General features: G+C 37.8%; 2 protein-coding genes across 5 annotated transcripts; both read right to left on the reverse strand.

Annotated features, from left to right (window-relative positions):
- Nucleotides 1-3,156: 3,156 nt before the first annotated feature.
- LOC103946281 (phosphatidylinositol 4-phosphate 5-kinase 8) lies at nucleotides 3,157-10,051 on the reverse strand. 4 transcript variants are annotated; one of them, XM_009356934.3, is made up of 10 exons: nucleotides 9,903-10,033; nucleotides 9,350-9,480; nucleotides 8,187-9,254; nucleotides 7,760-7,927; nucleotides 6,345-6,510; nucleotides 5,954-6,064; nucleotides 5,675-5,862; nucleotides 4,626-4,780; nucleotides 3,899-4,067; nucleotides 3,157-3,565 (listed from the first exon to the last, which is right to left on the reverse strand). In XM_009356934.3, exons 2-10 carry the CDS (start codon nucleotides 9,364-9,366, stop codon nucleotides 3,286-3,288), a joined length of 2,322 nt encoding a protein of 773 aa, XP_009355209.2. In that variant the 5' UTR covers nucleotides 9,367-9,480; nucleotides 9,903-10,033; the 3' UTR covers nucleotides 3,157-3,285. The 4 variants fall into 4 exon arrangements, with proteins under 4 accessions (XP_009355209.2, XP_048437607.1, XP_048437606.1 ...); XM_048581650.1 differs by having other exon boundaries at nucleotides 9,350-9,428; nucleotides 9,903-10,024; XM_048581649.1 differs by lacking the exon at nucleotides 9,350-9,480 and having other exon boundaries at nucleotides 9,903-10,051.
- Nucleotides 10,052-12,607: 2,556 nt separating this feature from the next.
- LOC103946444 (3-ketoacyl-CoA synthase 7-like) lies at nucleotides 12,608-13,957 on the reverse strand. The gene has a single exon (XM_009357151.2). The coding sequence runs from the start codon at nucleotides 13,955-13,957 to the stop codon at nucleotides 12,608-12,610; it is 1,350 nt and encodes a 449-aa protein (XP_009355426.2).
- Nucleotides 13,958-14,968: the final 1,011 nt, after the last annotated feature.

Here is a 14,968-nt window from a genome sequence, read left to right on the forward strand (position 1 = left end):
ATATGAATCGACGATCCGACCGTTGGATCGTCACCAAACCTTAATGCATTATAGAACATAATATTTGAGGATCATAGAAACTTAAGGATTGGGAATCTAACGTATGTATCTTCCCGAATTGGATTTCAAAGTTTGTAAAGTTAAACGTTGACCGCCCCTTGAATTTGCGATTGGCGGAGATTCGACCGTTGGATCGTAATGATGTTTTAGTATGTTATTCTAGAAGCATAATGTGGACTTTGGGAAGTTACGGATAGGAGTCTGATAGGAAGATCTTCCGGTTTAGATTTCTAGGGTTATGGACCCTAATTTAGACCTTGATCGACGGTTGACTTTTTAGTCAACTAGCATGAGTTCTTCTAGCGTGTTGCTGATCTTAGAGTGCAGTTGAGATTTTATGGAGCTTGATGGGCTCATCGTGATGACGTGTCTCCTCGATTGACGTGCACCTCGATTTACATAATGATGGCATTATATGGTGATATGCTTGTTTATTTTATGTGATTTGACTTGTGTATTGAACTTGTTGTGGAATGTGTGGTTGATTTGTATGATTGGCTTGATGTGATGAAATGTGAGGGCTATTAGTGGACCGTTAACCCATTGTCATGGGGTTTGTTGTTTTGACACTTGTTTTCCTTATTTCACTTTTTGCTTCGTTCAGCCTTTCTAAATCGAGTACTTGGTTCCTATATTATTTCTTCGAGTCGTTGATATGTCCTTGCCCCTCTGCTCAGTTCTGTTGAGTGATCCAGAACTGGCTATCCACTAGGGTTCCGTTGAGAGGTCTGGTTCCCTGCTTTGTCTAGATTCCGTTGAGTGATGGTCCGGAATCCCTTATACTCCGCGATTCCGTTAAGTAATGGTCCAGAATCGTATCCTGCCTTGGATTTTGTTGAGTGGTTCGTTATGCATTGTACTCTGCGATTCCATTGAGTGATGGTCCGGAATCCCTTCTACTCCTCAATTCCGTTGAGTGATGGTCCGGAATCGTATCCTGGTTTGGATTCCGTTAAGAGGTCTAGAATCCCTTTGGTGTCTTGGTTCCTTGGATTTGATTTCAGCTTCAGAGATGTAGGCTTCAGCCGAACTGTGTCGCTTTAGCCCTGCATTTCAATGTATTGTATGTGTTATTATTTCGTGTGATTATTGGATTCTGTTGGATGTAATTGTTATGATTATGATAGACCGTTGACCAATATGGCTATAGATTATTATTGCACTTCGTCGATTGTTCCTTGAGATGTTGCTTGCATTGAATTGTGTATTATGTTGATACATGACGGTTTATATGATAAATATTCGAGTGTAGTGAAAGGGCGAACTACGAATGACTTGATCCCTTTTTAGGTTAAATGCAACCATAAAGTATACGAAAAAAAATGACTACACAAATTCAAGGCATGAGTTAAGCTTGGTACATATCCTGGAGGCGGGGTATGTTAGATATACAGGTTTTTGATGACGTCACATCTCAGTCTTGGATGTATGTCGGGATCGGAGCATGACAACTACTAGTGTGGTGCTCGGCGATGTTTGGGGCTTTGTTTTGGGATTCTGTTTTCACTCCATTTTCTTCTAGTTTTAGGGCTGTATTCAGCTCGTTTTCAAGTGTGTGCAAGGAACGTTTGTTTCTGTTGGTTGGTAAACGGCTTTTTGGCGACGACGGGTTGAAGCTGCTAGGGTTTGTTTCGGTGTTTTCTTTGTTTTGGGGTCTTTAGTTGCTTCTGAGGTCCTTATTTTTGTTTATGTGTATGTATTTGAGCATTTTCTTGTGTAATTATGGTGTTGGAATAAAGCAACTTTTCACCAAAAAAAAAAAAAAAAAAAAAAACTTGATGACGTAAAAGAGAATTTATCAATAATAGCCAAAATTTAACACTCACTTTCATAAATGTCACTTTTTATAAAATCTTTCAAATATAACAGAAAATTCACATGAATATTCCTAAATGCCCTCAAAATCCAAAACCCATTTACACATAAAAACCAAAACAATGGAATAGATCTCATCTACATCTCCCCTCTGATGCCCGGATACTTTACTTTGGTTGCATGTCCCGTGTTCGATACTTTTTGGAAATGATACTTGCTGGATACTCTCGGATACTTGTTGGATACATATCATGGTTAATGGATACACTTTGACTGGACAGATACACGTATCCCACATTTGGGATACAAGTATCATGCTTTTAGAATACTTTTACACTTTCAAATAAAAAATTAAAAAGAAAAAATTAATAAGAGACAAAGCTTTATTTGAAATTAGTGAATGTGAATAATGAAGAGCAACCTCTAATTGAAACTATGAGTACAAATGTCATCCTTCTTTTATATATATTAAGGGAATTAGATTTCCAACTTTTCTTCTCCGATAAATCAAATGAACTTGAATTTGAATGATCTTTTGTTATCAAAATATGTTCTAAATTATATTTTTATCTTTGTTTATTATTATATAAATTTCATTGTCTTATCTATCGCGTATCGTATCCTACTTTTTAGAGATTTTTCGTATCGCCATGTCGTGTTGTATCATATCGTTGTATCTGTGTTAGTGTTTTACAGATCATCCCCAAATTTTGACCACTTTTTGATGTTGAGTTGGGCAATTATTTGGGGAGCTAGGAACTCAATGTTTTGAAATGGAAAGATGGAAGCCCCGAAGATCTTTGTATCCTGTACCACCTCCTTATGGTCTTGTTTTGTCCGCAGCAACTCAAACTCCTCCAAGCCTAGACCCTCTACTCTTCTGTTCCGTCTCAGCTTTGGACACTAAATTTTCATTGGCATGAAAATTTTTGTCGATAGTACTACTACAGTCCTAACATTTTTTGCTCGCGTTGTTTCTTGTTCTCCCCTTTTAAGTCTTTCTTTTCTTCTCTTCTTGGTGACATGGAGTTTCTCAATTTCATATGAGGACTTCTTTTTGTTTCCAAATTTACAGTTGGTTTGACATCACAAAATGTGCCTCTCATTTTTTCTTAATTCTGATCTAATAAGGTGTTGTGTCTTGTGTTTATTTGGTTTTAATTATAAGGGTATTTAGGTCTATCTAAGTGGTTTTTTCTGTTATATTTGAAAGAATTTATAAAAAATGACATTTATGAAATTGAGTGTTAAATTTTGACTATTATTGATAAATTCTCGAGGTAAAACGTAATTTACTCTAGATTTTATTTACTCAATACTGATATTCATACATTGAAATCTTAGATTGTACAACTTTACAAACAAATGATCACGCAAGTGACTATGAACATGAAAGAAGGTAAGAAAATGTTACGGCAGGTCCGGGAAAACTTTCTCCAAGAAATTGATGAAACGCTTAACGTACAGCTCCGGTTCGACAGCAGAAATGCGTTGAGGGTCAAACTTCAACGATTTGTACGCATGCTCAAGTATCTTTTTCGCATTGTATTCCTGCAATATGTCGATTATTCCCATATAAAGAACCACGTCGTAGAATTCAAAGGGTTCTACTTCTGTTGAATCGATCTCTTCCTGCGCAATCTTACGTTTGGCCCGGGCCGGCATGTTTACGCCTAGTTGCACCGTTAACCTGAGAAAGATTCAGCTGACGGTAACTATGTGCTCCTCGAACAATGAATGAAACACCGAATCCAACAACAGTTTTCGAGCAATGAATTTCTACGTTTTCAGCAATCTAATTACTGTCGCTTGACCGTGCTACTAAGTTACTCGCATAAGCATAACTATCCAAACCAGATGAAAGTTGATTAGAAGGTTAGGCCGCGTATCATGAATCTTTTAGGGTGTCGTTTCACTCATACCAAGGTAACAGAAGATCCAAATGCTTACGGCGTCAAACTTCAAAATGTATCAGAGCGCAAAAGTGCAAATAGTAAGTGTAAAGTACAAATAATAGAAGTACCTTCCTGTACCAGGGAGCAAGAGATCGACTTCTTTGTCACCAAGAGAATAAGCTTTCAAAGGACTTCCTCTGATGTGAGGACCTGGTGCAGTACTGACAGAGCCAGGTTCATGGGTTACCAGTTGAAGACCTTTAGGAGGAATCAAAAGCTCCCCTTGCAAAGTCACACCTATTCAAATTGGAATATAAGTTCAAATATGACATACGGTAAAATGCAAGGAGATAAGGGAATTCGGTTGGTATTAAAAGCATGGCTGGAGGGAAAGACAACATTGTTCCATTCGATGTCATTTTCATTATGTTTCTTTCCCATTTCCTCATTCTTCCAAGTGCGTGCCATTTCAAAGTTATGAAAATCAAGGTTCTAAAAGTCGCTAGGCGCTAGTCGGCCGCCTAGTTGTCAATAACATGGTAAGGGTACATGTTCCACCCCTTTTGTGGCGTGAGGATGTTCCAAATCCCAAAATGTCGACCAGTACTGAAGTCTGTTAGCTAGAATTTTAAATTGTAATAAGAACTAGGCCAGCTGCCGAGTTGTCATTAAGTGCTCATTCTTTTCCTACAGTCCTTTTTCTGCGTTTATTAGTGTATGACTTTACTGTTTCCAGGGAAAGAAATCATTAATCGGAAAACTATTCGCATCACCAAATAGAAAAGAAATCAGAACATACGTAAAACAAATACAAGTTCCTTTGAAAAGTATTTGTAATCAGAAAGAGAAGCTTACCATCGTCAGCAAGTAAACTCTCATGGTTGTGCATTGTAGCAGGAGGTTGTGAAAATCCCTTCAGATCCTTGGGAGCTCTAAAATGTAGACCCAACAGAAGGCTATAATCGATAATTTGCTGAGATTGTAGAAACTTGCAGTCTAGTGATATTTGTCTGCAAAACAAAGAGGAGGAAAGATTCCAAGAGATGATTAAAATGTGGAAGAGCTTACATCAGCCAATTCTAATTAACATTAGCTTTTTGGGGACACATGCATAATCGATAAGCAGCAAATCTACGATATGTGAACAAACAATGTATTATTGATTGTAGATCTACATATAGCGTTAAGACTTCATAAGAATATCAAGCTTGTTACTGGAAGAACAAAATATAGTACTGAAAAGTAGTGTTATAACTTATAAATGAAAAACAACAACGTAAATTGCAGAAACATAAGAGAATTCTTATATCAAATCCATTTTGTTCGGAAATCTAAAATTGATTTAAAGCTTATTGAACTGACTAATAGCATTTGGAACATGTTAAACGTTTCCTGTCTTAACGTTGAAAGTAAATAAACTAATCAACCACAGGAGATTTGAAGCATTTTAACTTACGAATCAACAAGGCAAAGAATTGATTTCCAGGGACTATACAGTTTCCATGTACCAAGATGCATTATACAAATTTACTGGTGAGGTTGAAATATCCCTCCAACCGGCTTGGCTCTTGCTCAAGGCAAGCTTTACAGGTCAGAATCCAAAGATAAGATGCAGAGGACCGGAAGAAGAAACTAATGCAGGACATGTATCTAAGGGTTAGATTCTTTTGCAAGTGGTTTTGGAGAATTAGACCTCGGACCAAGTATGTTATATTGCATAAGTTTATTAATCTTATGATCAATGAAGTTATTCCAGAGAGATTGTAACCGAAAAAAAAAAAAAGTTATTCCAGAAGGATGCTTAAGCAATGAAAATCACTCACTGGTAATCACTAATACCTTTTCTAAAACGTAATAAATGAAATTAAAAAGACTGCAACACATAAAAACTCACAAGGACTTACTTAAAAAGTTCTCCTCGCAACAGTTTGTCCATATGAAATTCAAATTTCAGATCAAGATCTTTCAATGTGGTATTCTCATCAATTTTATCTTCGTCTGTACATCTTCCAATAGTTGAACCCTTCAAATCATAACGGCGATGAATTCGTAATTCAGTGCAAAACATATTCCCCATGACCATAAACCGTACCTAAAAACAATGCATTTAGAATAAGTCACACCAACTGAGGCGACATCCAATGCAGAATTGCAATCCGGGAGAGTGGTAAGTAGCTCAATACCTTTTTTCCACCTTTTAATGTTATCCGATGGAGCCCAAATTTTTTTGTGATGAGAGTGTTTTCATGTTCGTCTACATGGCTATAATATCTAGGTAGCATCTTCAGCATAACCTGCATATGAATTGGGAAAAAGAAAATGATTCATAATTCCTTTCAACATCCTTCCCAAACTTGGACGAGATAAGTTAGTTGCCGAAGATAAAGCTAAAAATAAAATAAACAGAGAAAAGCAAAATCTAAGTCCTCACATGGAGCTGATTGATCATTCTGTTCGAGTAAGAAGCAAAAGGAATATAAAGGGTAATTAAACGGCTTGGCACGACAGGAATTTTGAGTACACAGAAGTTATCATGTGTGTGTATGGAGCGTAGAAGTTTGCATGAGTTCAAACCTTCAGTTCAGTTTTTCTTAAAGTTTTGACGAAAAATCTATCATCATGAGAAATATAGAAAATACTGCCACTTTTCCCTGGAGAAGAAATCTCTCGTAAACCATTGTCGCCACAAATGGACATCATGTACTCTGCTGCATCTAATTTAAACATCTCCCTTAAATTCCTGAAATGCGAAAGTTTCATCAGGCAGAAAGAGATCCAATTGCTCATTTGCGCAGATACAGCATAAACATAAACTTGCAACCATACAATGTTCATATGGTTAAGACATATATGACTCCAATTAACTTGAACATATTTGAATATGACTCCAATTAAACAAGAAATTAAGTCGAAATATAAACGAATCAAATTTACAGATTTAACAGAAACAGCGTCATTTTTAAAGCTCTATATCTGCAGATTCTCCACAAATATCACAATTACGGAGGCCAACCATGTAAAATGCAGGTACAACAAGCACATTACCAAAAGCAAATAAGTCGATTAGGCCTTCTTGTGATAGAGCTATTATCTGCTAGTCTATTTTTAGTGCTTCCAAATGCTTGAGCTTAGCTATTAGGACATGGACCAATAATAGTTTAATTTCAAAGCAGTAAGCCGCATGAGGGAACCGAAACTCTCCCTCCATAGGTAACATCTTCAACTGTTCGTTACTATTATTCCCAAATGCTTAACCTATTAGAGCTTGAACCAACACCTGACAATTATTCTACATTCTGGAAGTGTGCAAGCAAGCTCGAATATAAGGGCCAATTGGTACTTCCGACGCCAGGAAATCATTAAGTGTAGGTAGCATCCTATAGTTACCTTATTCATGTGCATAAACCAGTACTAAAAGCTCTGCTAAAATCTGCTGTGACGGAGGAGGCTAGTGTTATGTTACAAATAGTGGGAAGTTACATTGTTTTTCATTAGTCCCATAAATCAATGTAATTCACTCAAATAAATTTAAAAGTGGTGTGTTGGTGATGGACAGTAAAGAAAAAACATAGGAGCAGGACAGAAGGCAGTTATATAACATTGAAAAAAGAGAGATGCCAAGAGAAGCACTGTTGCGGTCAACAGATGTGTTGACACATTTTTGTGGTTCCCATTGTGTAACTTTTTTCAAGGATCCGAAATGTCTATATTTCAATTCATCATTCATAGATCATCCTTGGAAAAATAAGACAAATCCGTCTATACTTGTAGCGACGAAATGTACTGTGCTGTTAATCCAAAACCGATGGGTTAATGGTTCATGTATTGTGCTGGATGAAAGATAACAAATCTGGTTTTAAGATTTTTCCATTCATTGAGACATATATAGACAAAAATGCACTGATCAGAAACCAAACAATCCAAATGCATGATGCTCATTATGTCACTCACTTTCAGAGGTTAGGAAACGTGGATATGACAACTATTACCTGAAGACCATCGGACAATAATCTTTCCAATAGAAATCAACTGAATAATGCGGAGGTGTAAACTGAGAACCCTTTCTAGGGAAATACATCCTTATTCTGGCTCGATCTCCAAAATCAGAAGGTCGAACTTCACGTACAGGCACTGGTGTGATCTTCCCAACAGTGTACCTGTGAGCTTCAAGCAGAATATCTAGTAAGTGTAAAATAATGACTTCAGCAGAAACAGATCTGCCAAATATTTTTAATTTTTATACTGGCAGACTTCAGGTAAAATATTGAGAGATCAGTGCCGGTGAATATGCATGAAATCAGAAACATTGAAGATTGAACACACATGCAAACCAGATGTTGAATATCAAACCGTCACTTTTGTGAACATCGTAGTACTAAAATTTAAGACTACAAAGGTGTGGGTCACGCGATTTACCTGATACCGAGTTGCAAATTAAGCATTAGATAATAGCTTCTGTTGGCTCCAAACATGTCAATACATGAACTCTTTGGCATCACAGAAACATTATTTCGTTGTTTACTTTTCCGGGATATCTCTGTATGATTACTCTCTCTCTCTCTAACGAACACCCCTTGCACGTATTCTCTCTCATAAACTGAAGTGTTGTTATCTCGCATCTCATGTTCAATATCCTCAGAGGCTTGGGACATTGAGCTTAAGGAGTCATAACGTATAAAATCTCTAGAAGGATAGCGATCGGTCCAATTTTTATCTAATGACATGGCCTTGTGTGATATACGCCTTGAATTTCTTAAAATTCCACCAATAGATATTTTCTCTGAAAAACTGCACTTGACAGTTGGTCTAGCGTTGCCTTCCGTTGAATTTAGCAAATGTCGAGACAACGAGCTTGATCCGTCACTGCTATATCCTACAGAGCTGCACCACTCCTTTAGGGACGGATGTTTAGTTCCTGCTGGATAAAATGTTCCTTTTCCATCCTTTAGGCCCCGACTCCACGTTCCAAAATAATATCCTCCATCAGCAAACCTGTAAACTCCACACCCGTCTCTTAACCCATTTAACCAAGAGCCATTGTACAGATCACCATTTTCCCATTTCATGACCCCCCTTCCACACATTTTCCCGCCTTTCCAACTCCCAGTATATGTATTCCCACTACTCCACAAATACCTACCACTACCTTCCTGTACTCCTTCCTTCCACGATCCTTCATAGATATCTGAATTCCTGTACTGTTTTTTTCCCATCCCGTGCTGAATATTCATCCTCCAGGAACCCTGGTAGAAAGAACCATCAGGTCCATTAAAAATGCCATCACCATGAAGGTAACCTCCAGAGAAATCACCAACATATTGTGCTCCTGATGTCCAAATCAGCTTCCCCTTACCTGTCATTTTCCCTTCTTCCCAATCACCCTCGTATACTGTTCCATCACACCATGTGTATTTACCGTTACCATGAGGCAGAGTTCCCTTGAAATTTCCAACGTAGACATCTCCATTTGAGAAGGCTTTCTCGCTACGCAACATATGAAAAAAAGAAAGATGTCATTTATGGAACTTGGTTTATATATCAGAGGAGAGAAGATAGAGAGATAACCTGAGAATTATTACCTCACAGCATACTCCATGACAGCATATAATAATTAACTCAGCTAGCATTCACAAACTTCATCTCGTACAGGCTTTCTAACTATAGACAGATCATCAAGTAGTAACAAATACTCTTCAATCAGCTTCACTATCTACAATAGAAGCAGCAAGCGGGTTTTGGGACTCAGTAATTAAAGCACATACATCAAACAAAAAGTCATAGATCATATTTCCCATTTTGTGATGCCAGATTCTGATTTTACTTCTGCACTAGCGACAAGAAGCACGATCCTTTTAGGTTATCACACATTTGTATAACGGTTGCCAATCTTGAATGGCTCCACTAACGAATAATCACCATCGATATTATCCTCAACTTAACCGCCACATGCGGCAATCCAACATGTGCAGAGTTTTATACAAAAAGGCGTATGCGTAATTAGTAGTAGAACCATTCAATATAAAAGAGATTTAACCCGGTTTCCGATGTACGACAAGCTTCAACGTATACAAATGCATAAACAAACAAGTAAATAATTAGTGAGTTAAACGAGGAGGAACAGCATGAACTCACCCGGGTCCAGAAGAAAAACTCGAATCGAGAACCGATAAGTGATCATTTGGTTTGAAGCTGTTTCCTGTTTTTTCGCCAGCTGGGAATGAAGAATGCAGAATCAAGGAAAACAAGGGGAAGGTGAACAAAACCATCCCAAAAACAGAGCCTTGATTCCGTTGCTAAGGAATCCTGCCACGTGTAATGCAACCGTAGATTGGGCCCCACATCTTTGTTTTCTTTCACCTTCTACTTTATGGGATTATCAATATTTAGTGTGATATATGGTCACTACCTCATTTATCATCGTTATATGAATTTGAATTTGGAGATTTGTGTCTATCTACTACATGATTTTCGAAATTCAAACTCATCAAACGATGATAAATAAAATTTTTGAAATTCAAACTCATCTAACGATGATAAATAAGATGGTGAGTATACACCACACTAAATGGTGGTGAGCAAAAAAAGCTCTGGGCATCATCACGTGGGACCACATGGAATGTGATTGGCTGACAAATAGACCGAAAGGAAGGGACGAGAGATTTTTCAGTGTGATCGGTACACGAAATAATATATCACCTGTCATTATACAAATGATAATGTATGTGTTAAAAAATTAACACATATCTCACTGTTATATAATGACAAGTGATTCCGATCACAGAAAAATATCTCCAGAAAGGACGGGAAAAGCGTGTACCTGCGTTGTACCCGATCTAGAATCCTAAAAGCAGCCGCCGACTCACACCAAGTTCACAGCCACGAAAAGTATAGTTTAACTAGGGGCTGAGGGGGTCGGATCGGGTGTATCTCGGCGCACCAAACGAGTCGTGATTCCCGTGGGGAATTGGATTCCATTGGTCGCTTCAGTCTTCCGCTAAACCTAAAAGCCATGTGGAATAGCCTCTGCTTGCAACTTACCGGATTCTCTCACAATTGTATTTTAATTCCAATAATGTTATTCTTATTATATTTTTTTACCATCTTAGGTGGCAAATAAGTTGGACAACGATCTAAATTAATTAGCATTTAATCAAAATTTTAATCAATAATTAATGAAAAAATTATTAATTAAATGATGATTGTGGTATACGAGAAGTCTCATTCTTCCACCTAAGACTATTTAAGTATTTTAATTAATAAAAAGATTGAAATTAAATGATGTAGCTTGTTCAACTCATCCGCTACCTAAGATGGTAAAGAAATGTGATATAAAATTATGGTAATAATAACATTTACTCTTTTAATTCGTTTGAAAAAACTTACATACAACGGATAAATTATTACCACATTCTTATCTAATAATGTATTATTATGTGCAAATTATTTTTCATATAAAAATGTATTATTAAATAGAAATTGCACGTGAGAGTAAACGCATTTTATATATTGCTGTCCAATTTGAGGCATCCCCCTTATAAAAATTCGGATCAATCAAAATGAGTTTGCCTGAGACTCAATTTCAAAACGAACATGTGACGCAAACAGGCAGTCAATACCATACTCTCTAATTCTTCGGTAAGGCCGCTCATGCCAGATCACTGGTTTGTACAAATGATATGTGCAAGATAGGTCCTCTCAAATTACCTTAAGTAACTGAAGAAAGTTGAGATTCTACCATAAAATCAGTTGGCAATATAAAAAGTAGCCAATTAGTTATAAGTACACGCAAGATCTATTATTTCTCGCGATGTGGGATTCACTCCAACAGTAAAATGTACATGAATCCCTTTTCCACAAAAATAAGTGACTGTATTCTTGCAGGATTTTTCTTAGATTTTGAATATGATCCCCTTGTGCATAAGTGTTTTTTTTTGTATTTACACACATACATAGATGCATAAAATACCTACACACATACATAAAGGGATTATGCGAGAAACTTTAGTTTTGAAACTGTGGCGGTATTTGTATTTCAGGAACTGTGTTCCTCCTTACTGTTTCTTCCCGTATCGTACGACTGCTGTAACAATACTAATTTTTTCTTTCCTGGTCAGGACAATGCAAGTCGGTCATGGTCACATTTTTTGCTAGCATGGTGGAATCATCAAACCCTGCTTTGCTGCTAACAAACCCTACCGCTTTCCCTCAGGTACGCGGGCTGGCGTAAACAATGTCAATAGATATGCCGAGTTGCGGCGAAAAATCTCAATGAGCAATGAAATCTTCAATGTCTATAAAATGTTCAGTGGAAGCTTTTCACCTCTTCTGTTTCAGCTTTGACCTTTTCAAATCACTCTCAGTTTCCTTCCTGCATTCCACAGGGACTATTTTTCACTCCCTGAGAAGAAGACATGCTTTTTCAAATGCTACGCTGGATGCCAGGACAAGGTTCTGTTGCTGATTCAGCTACAAGAAACCCGATACCGAATAGCTCTCACTTACTTGGTCGCCAACAAATTGCGGAGATGTTCTCAAAGCAGCATATGATTTCGAAAGCTTCGAAATCTCGCAAGAAGGATAAAAGGTTTGAAATCTGTGAAATACCAGGTGTATTCCATCCTAGCTCAACACTTAGTGAGAAAAATAGTGCAATTTGATGGTTGAGGTCAAAGCTTGGCATTGCCATCAACATATTCGAGCTAGTTGCTTGGTGTATAAAAACCCGGGGTTCGACTGGTTTTGGCTGACCCTTTGTACAGTGAAAGAAATGAATTAGGTTTATCACATAACGTTCGACGCATGTAATCAGATACAAATAGTTTACGACACAATTGACCTCAAAAGGATTCATTTGAGATCTCATCGACGGGATACAAATAGATTCTATCGGACCATGCATTTCTTACCGTTGGATCAACGTCCGAAATGCATTTCCAAATTGCACTATTACACTTGAAGCCACTTCCGAAGGCTATTTGCCACACTCGGTTTCCTTTCTTCATCCTTCCTTTTGCCTCCAAGTAGCAGAGCTCATACCAAACTGAAGACGATGAAGTATTGCCAAATCTATGTAATGTCATCCTTGAAGCTTCTCCATCTTCCTTGTCCAGCTTCAGACTAGCTACTATGCCGTCGATGACTGCCCTTCCGCCAGCATGGATGCAGAAATGCTGGAGAGCCTTCTTGAAATTCGGCACATAAGTTCCCTTCTGGCGTGGTGAAAATAACAGTTTCTTGCGGATTACTGACCATACATATCGTAGCTGCTCGGAATATGGCAGCACGAGTGGCCCCAACTTGGATATGTTAATTCTTAAAGCTTTGGTGGCGACAGGTACAAGTGCCCTTGACAGTGAGACCCCTACAACACCATCTTCATCTGGTTGCTGGAAGACAGATTGGTATGCTTCATCATCCGAACCGATGTGTGTTCGGACAAGATGCTGGAGCTCGTACTTTGCTATTTTCTTGTCCTGCTTCCTACTGGACAATAGGATAGCAGCTCCTCCCATCCGAAACAAAAGGTTGGGAATAAGCATGGACTTTCTTCTACCTATATAACCATTTGGAGTTATAGCTTCCATGCTGAGAACTAAAGCCAATGAGTTCTTGTGGACTAGTAGAAGATCTTTAGCCAAACTTATCGACAACAGTCCAGCACTGCAACCCATTCCGCTGAGGCTGATGCTCTTTATGTTGCTACGGAATCCAAACTTGTTTATGACCATTGATGTAATGGACGGAGTTGGGCAGAAAAGGCTACAGTTTGAGACAAGGATGTCAATGCTTGTTGGATTTATTTTGTGCTTGGAAAGAAGGTCTTCGACTACAGAGAAGAGAACTGTTTCGGTTTCTTTTCTAGTAGCGTTTAAAGAAGAATGTGGAGGGAACTCATGGATTGTAATAGGCATGCAACTCTCCTCTCCGATTCCCGATCTTTCCATTACCTTGATTTGGAAATTTCGGCTTTCTTCGTCATAGAGGTTTGAAATTTCAAGGTGTTCAATGTAGCTCTCCTTTGCGATTCGCAAGCTATTGGGAGGCAGATAGCAAGTGAAGTCGACAAGGTATATACTCTTGGATTTGAATTTGAAACCGAGAACCACAATGATAAGGACAGTCGCGGTTAAGAAATGTGCGATGGAGATTGGAGATTCTGTAATGTATCCAAGCAATGAAGTCTCCATCTCAAATTGTTTTGTTTTGATTTGATTATATGTTGTTTGCTTATATATTAGTAGGAAAGAAAGTCTGAAATTCTTTCTAACTTACCTAAGATTCATGCAGAGTGCATTTTACTTGTGCTAATTAGCCTTAGGGTACTCACTACATGGGGTTGGATTTAATTGTTGTTTAGGGATTGGATTATTTCGGATACGCTACTTTCAAATTCGGGATTAATTTGTTGACATGCTCGGCCTTTCGGGTCATCTTGACGTTGGAGCCTTTCGGGTCATCTTGACGTTGGAAGAGGTTTCAAGTTCGAATTCCCTGACCTCCCTCCATCAATAAAAACGTAGTACTTGATTGTTTTAGTCCAACCTTAGGACTTATTTTGCCATACAACTATTTGTCTACTGGTACTTCTCTAAACTATATTGGAAGAGGTTTCAAATTCGAATTCTCTTACCTTTGTCGATAAAAACGGAGAGAGACCCCTCATCCCAAGTGTCCATGTTAGTCGTCAATCTTTCTTTTGTAGATGTTAGCATCCCATGGGTAAAGTCAATCTCTAGTTTGTTTAGTCATAAAGTTTTCATGTGCATACAATTAGGAATCCTTTTAACTTGACAACTACAATTTTGTGTGAAACCAACTAAATCTCTCCGCAATATTAGCAGTGAAAACAACTTCCTAATTAGGCCTCTTGTCATTTGTATTAAAAACACGCCTAGAAAAATTTCTCATCATAATTTTTTTCAAAAAATGTTTGGCGAAGCCATGAACATATAAATGATGTGGCATGGACTTGTAACTGGTTGCAATTTTGGCACTCCAAATTGAATATTTTATCGAGCTTCAGTCGAATGATTATCAAGAGAGTAAGAACTGAAGAACTTTAAACATGTTACCCAAAAAATACAATGTCCGACGTGCGATGGATGCAATGGACGAAAATATGAACTTCTCATGAATTGAAAATGTGATGCAACAAAGGCTAAAGCAAGTATAATGGATTTCATTAGGTTAACATGAAG

The sequence above is a fragment of a genome, unplaced genomic scaffold, assembly GCF_019419815.1.
Source record: "Pyrus x bretschneideri cultivar Hongxiangsu unplaced genomic scaffold, Pyrus_bretschneideri_v1 Contig17, whole genome shotgun sequence".
In the NCBI taxonomy this organism is placed as follows: domain Eukaryota; kingdom Viridiplantae; phylum Streptophyta; class Magnoliopsida; order Rosales; family Rosaceae; genus Pyrus; species Pyrus x bretschneideri.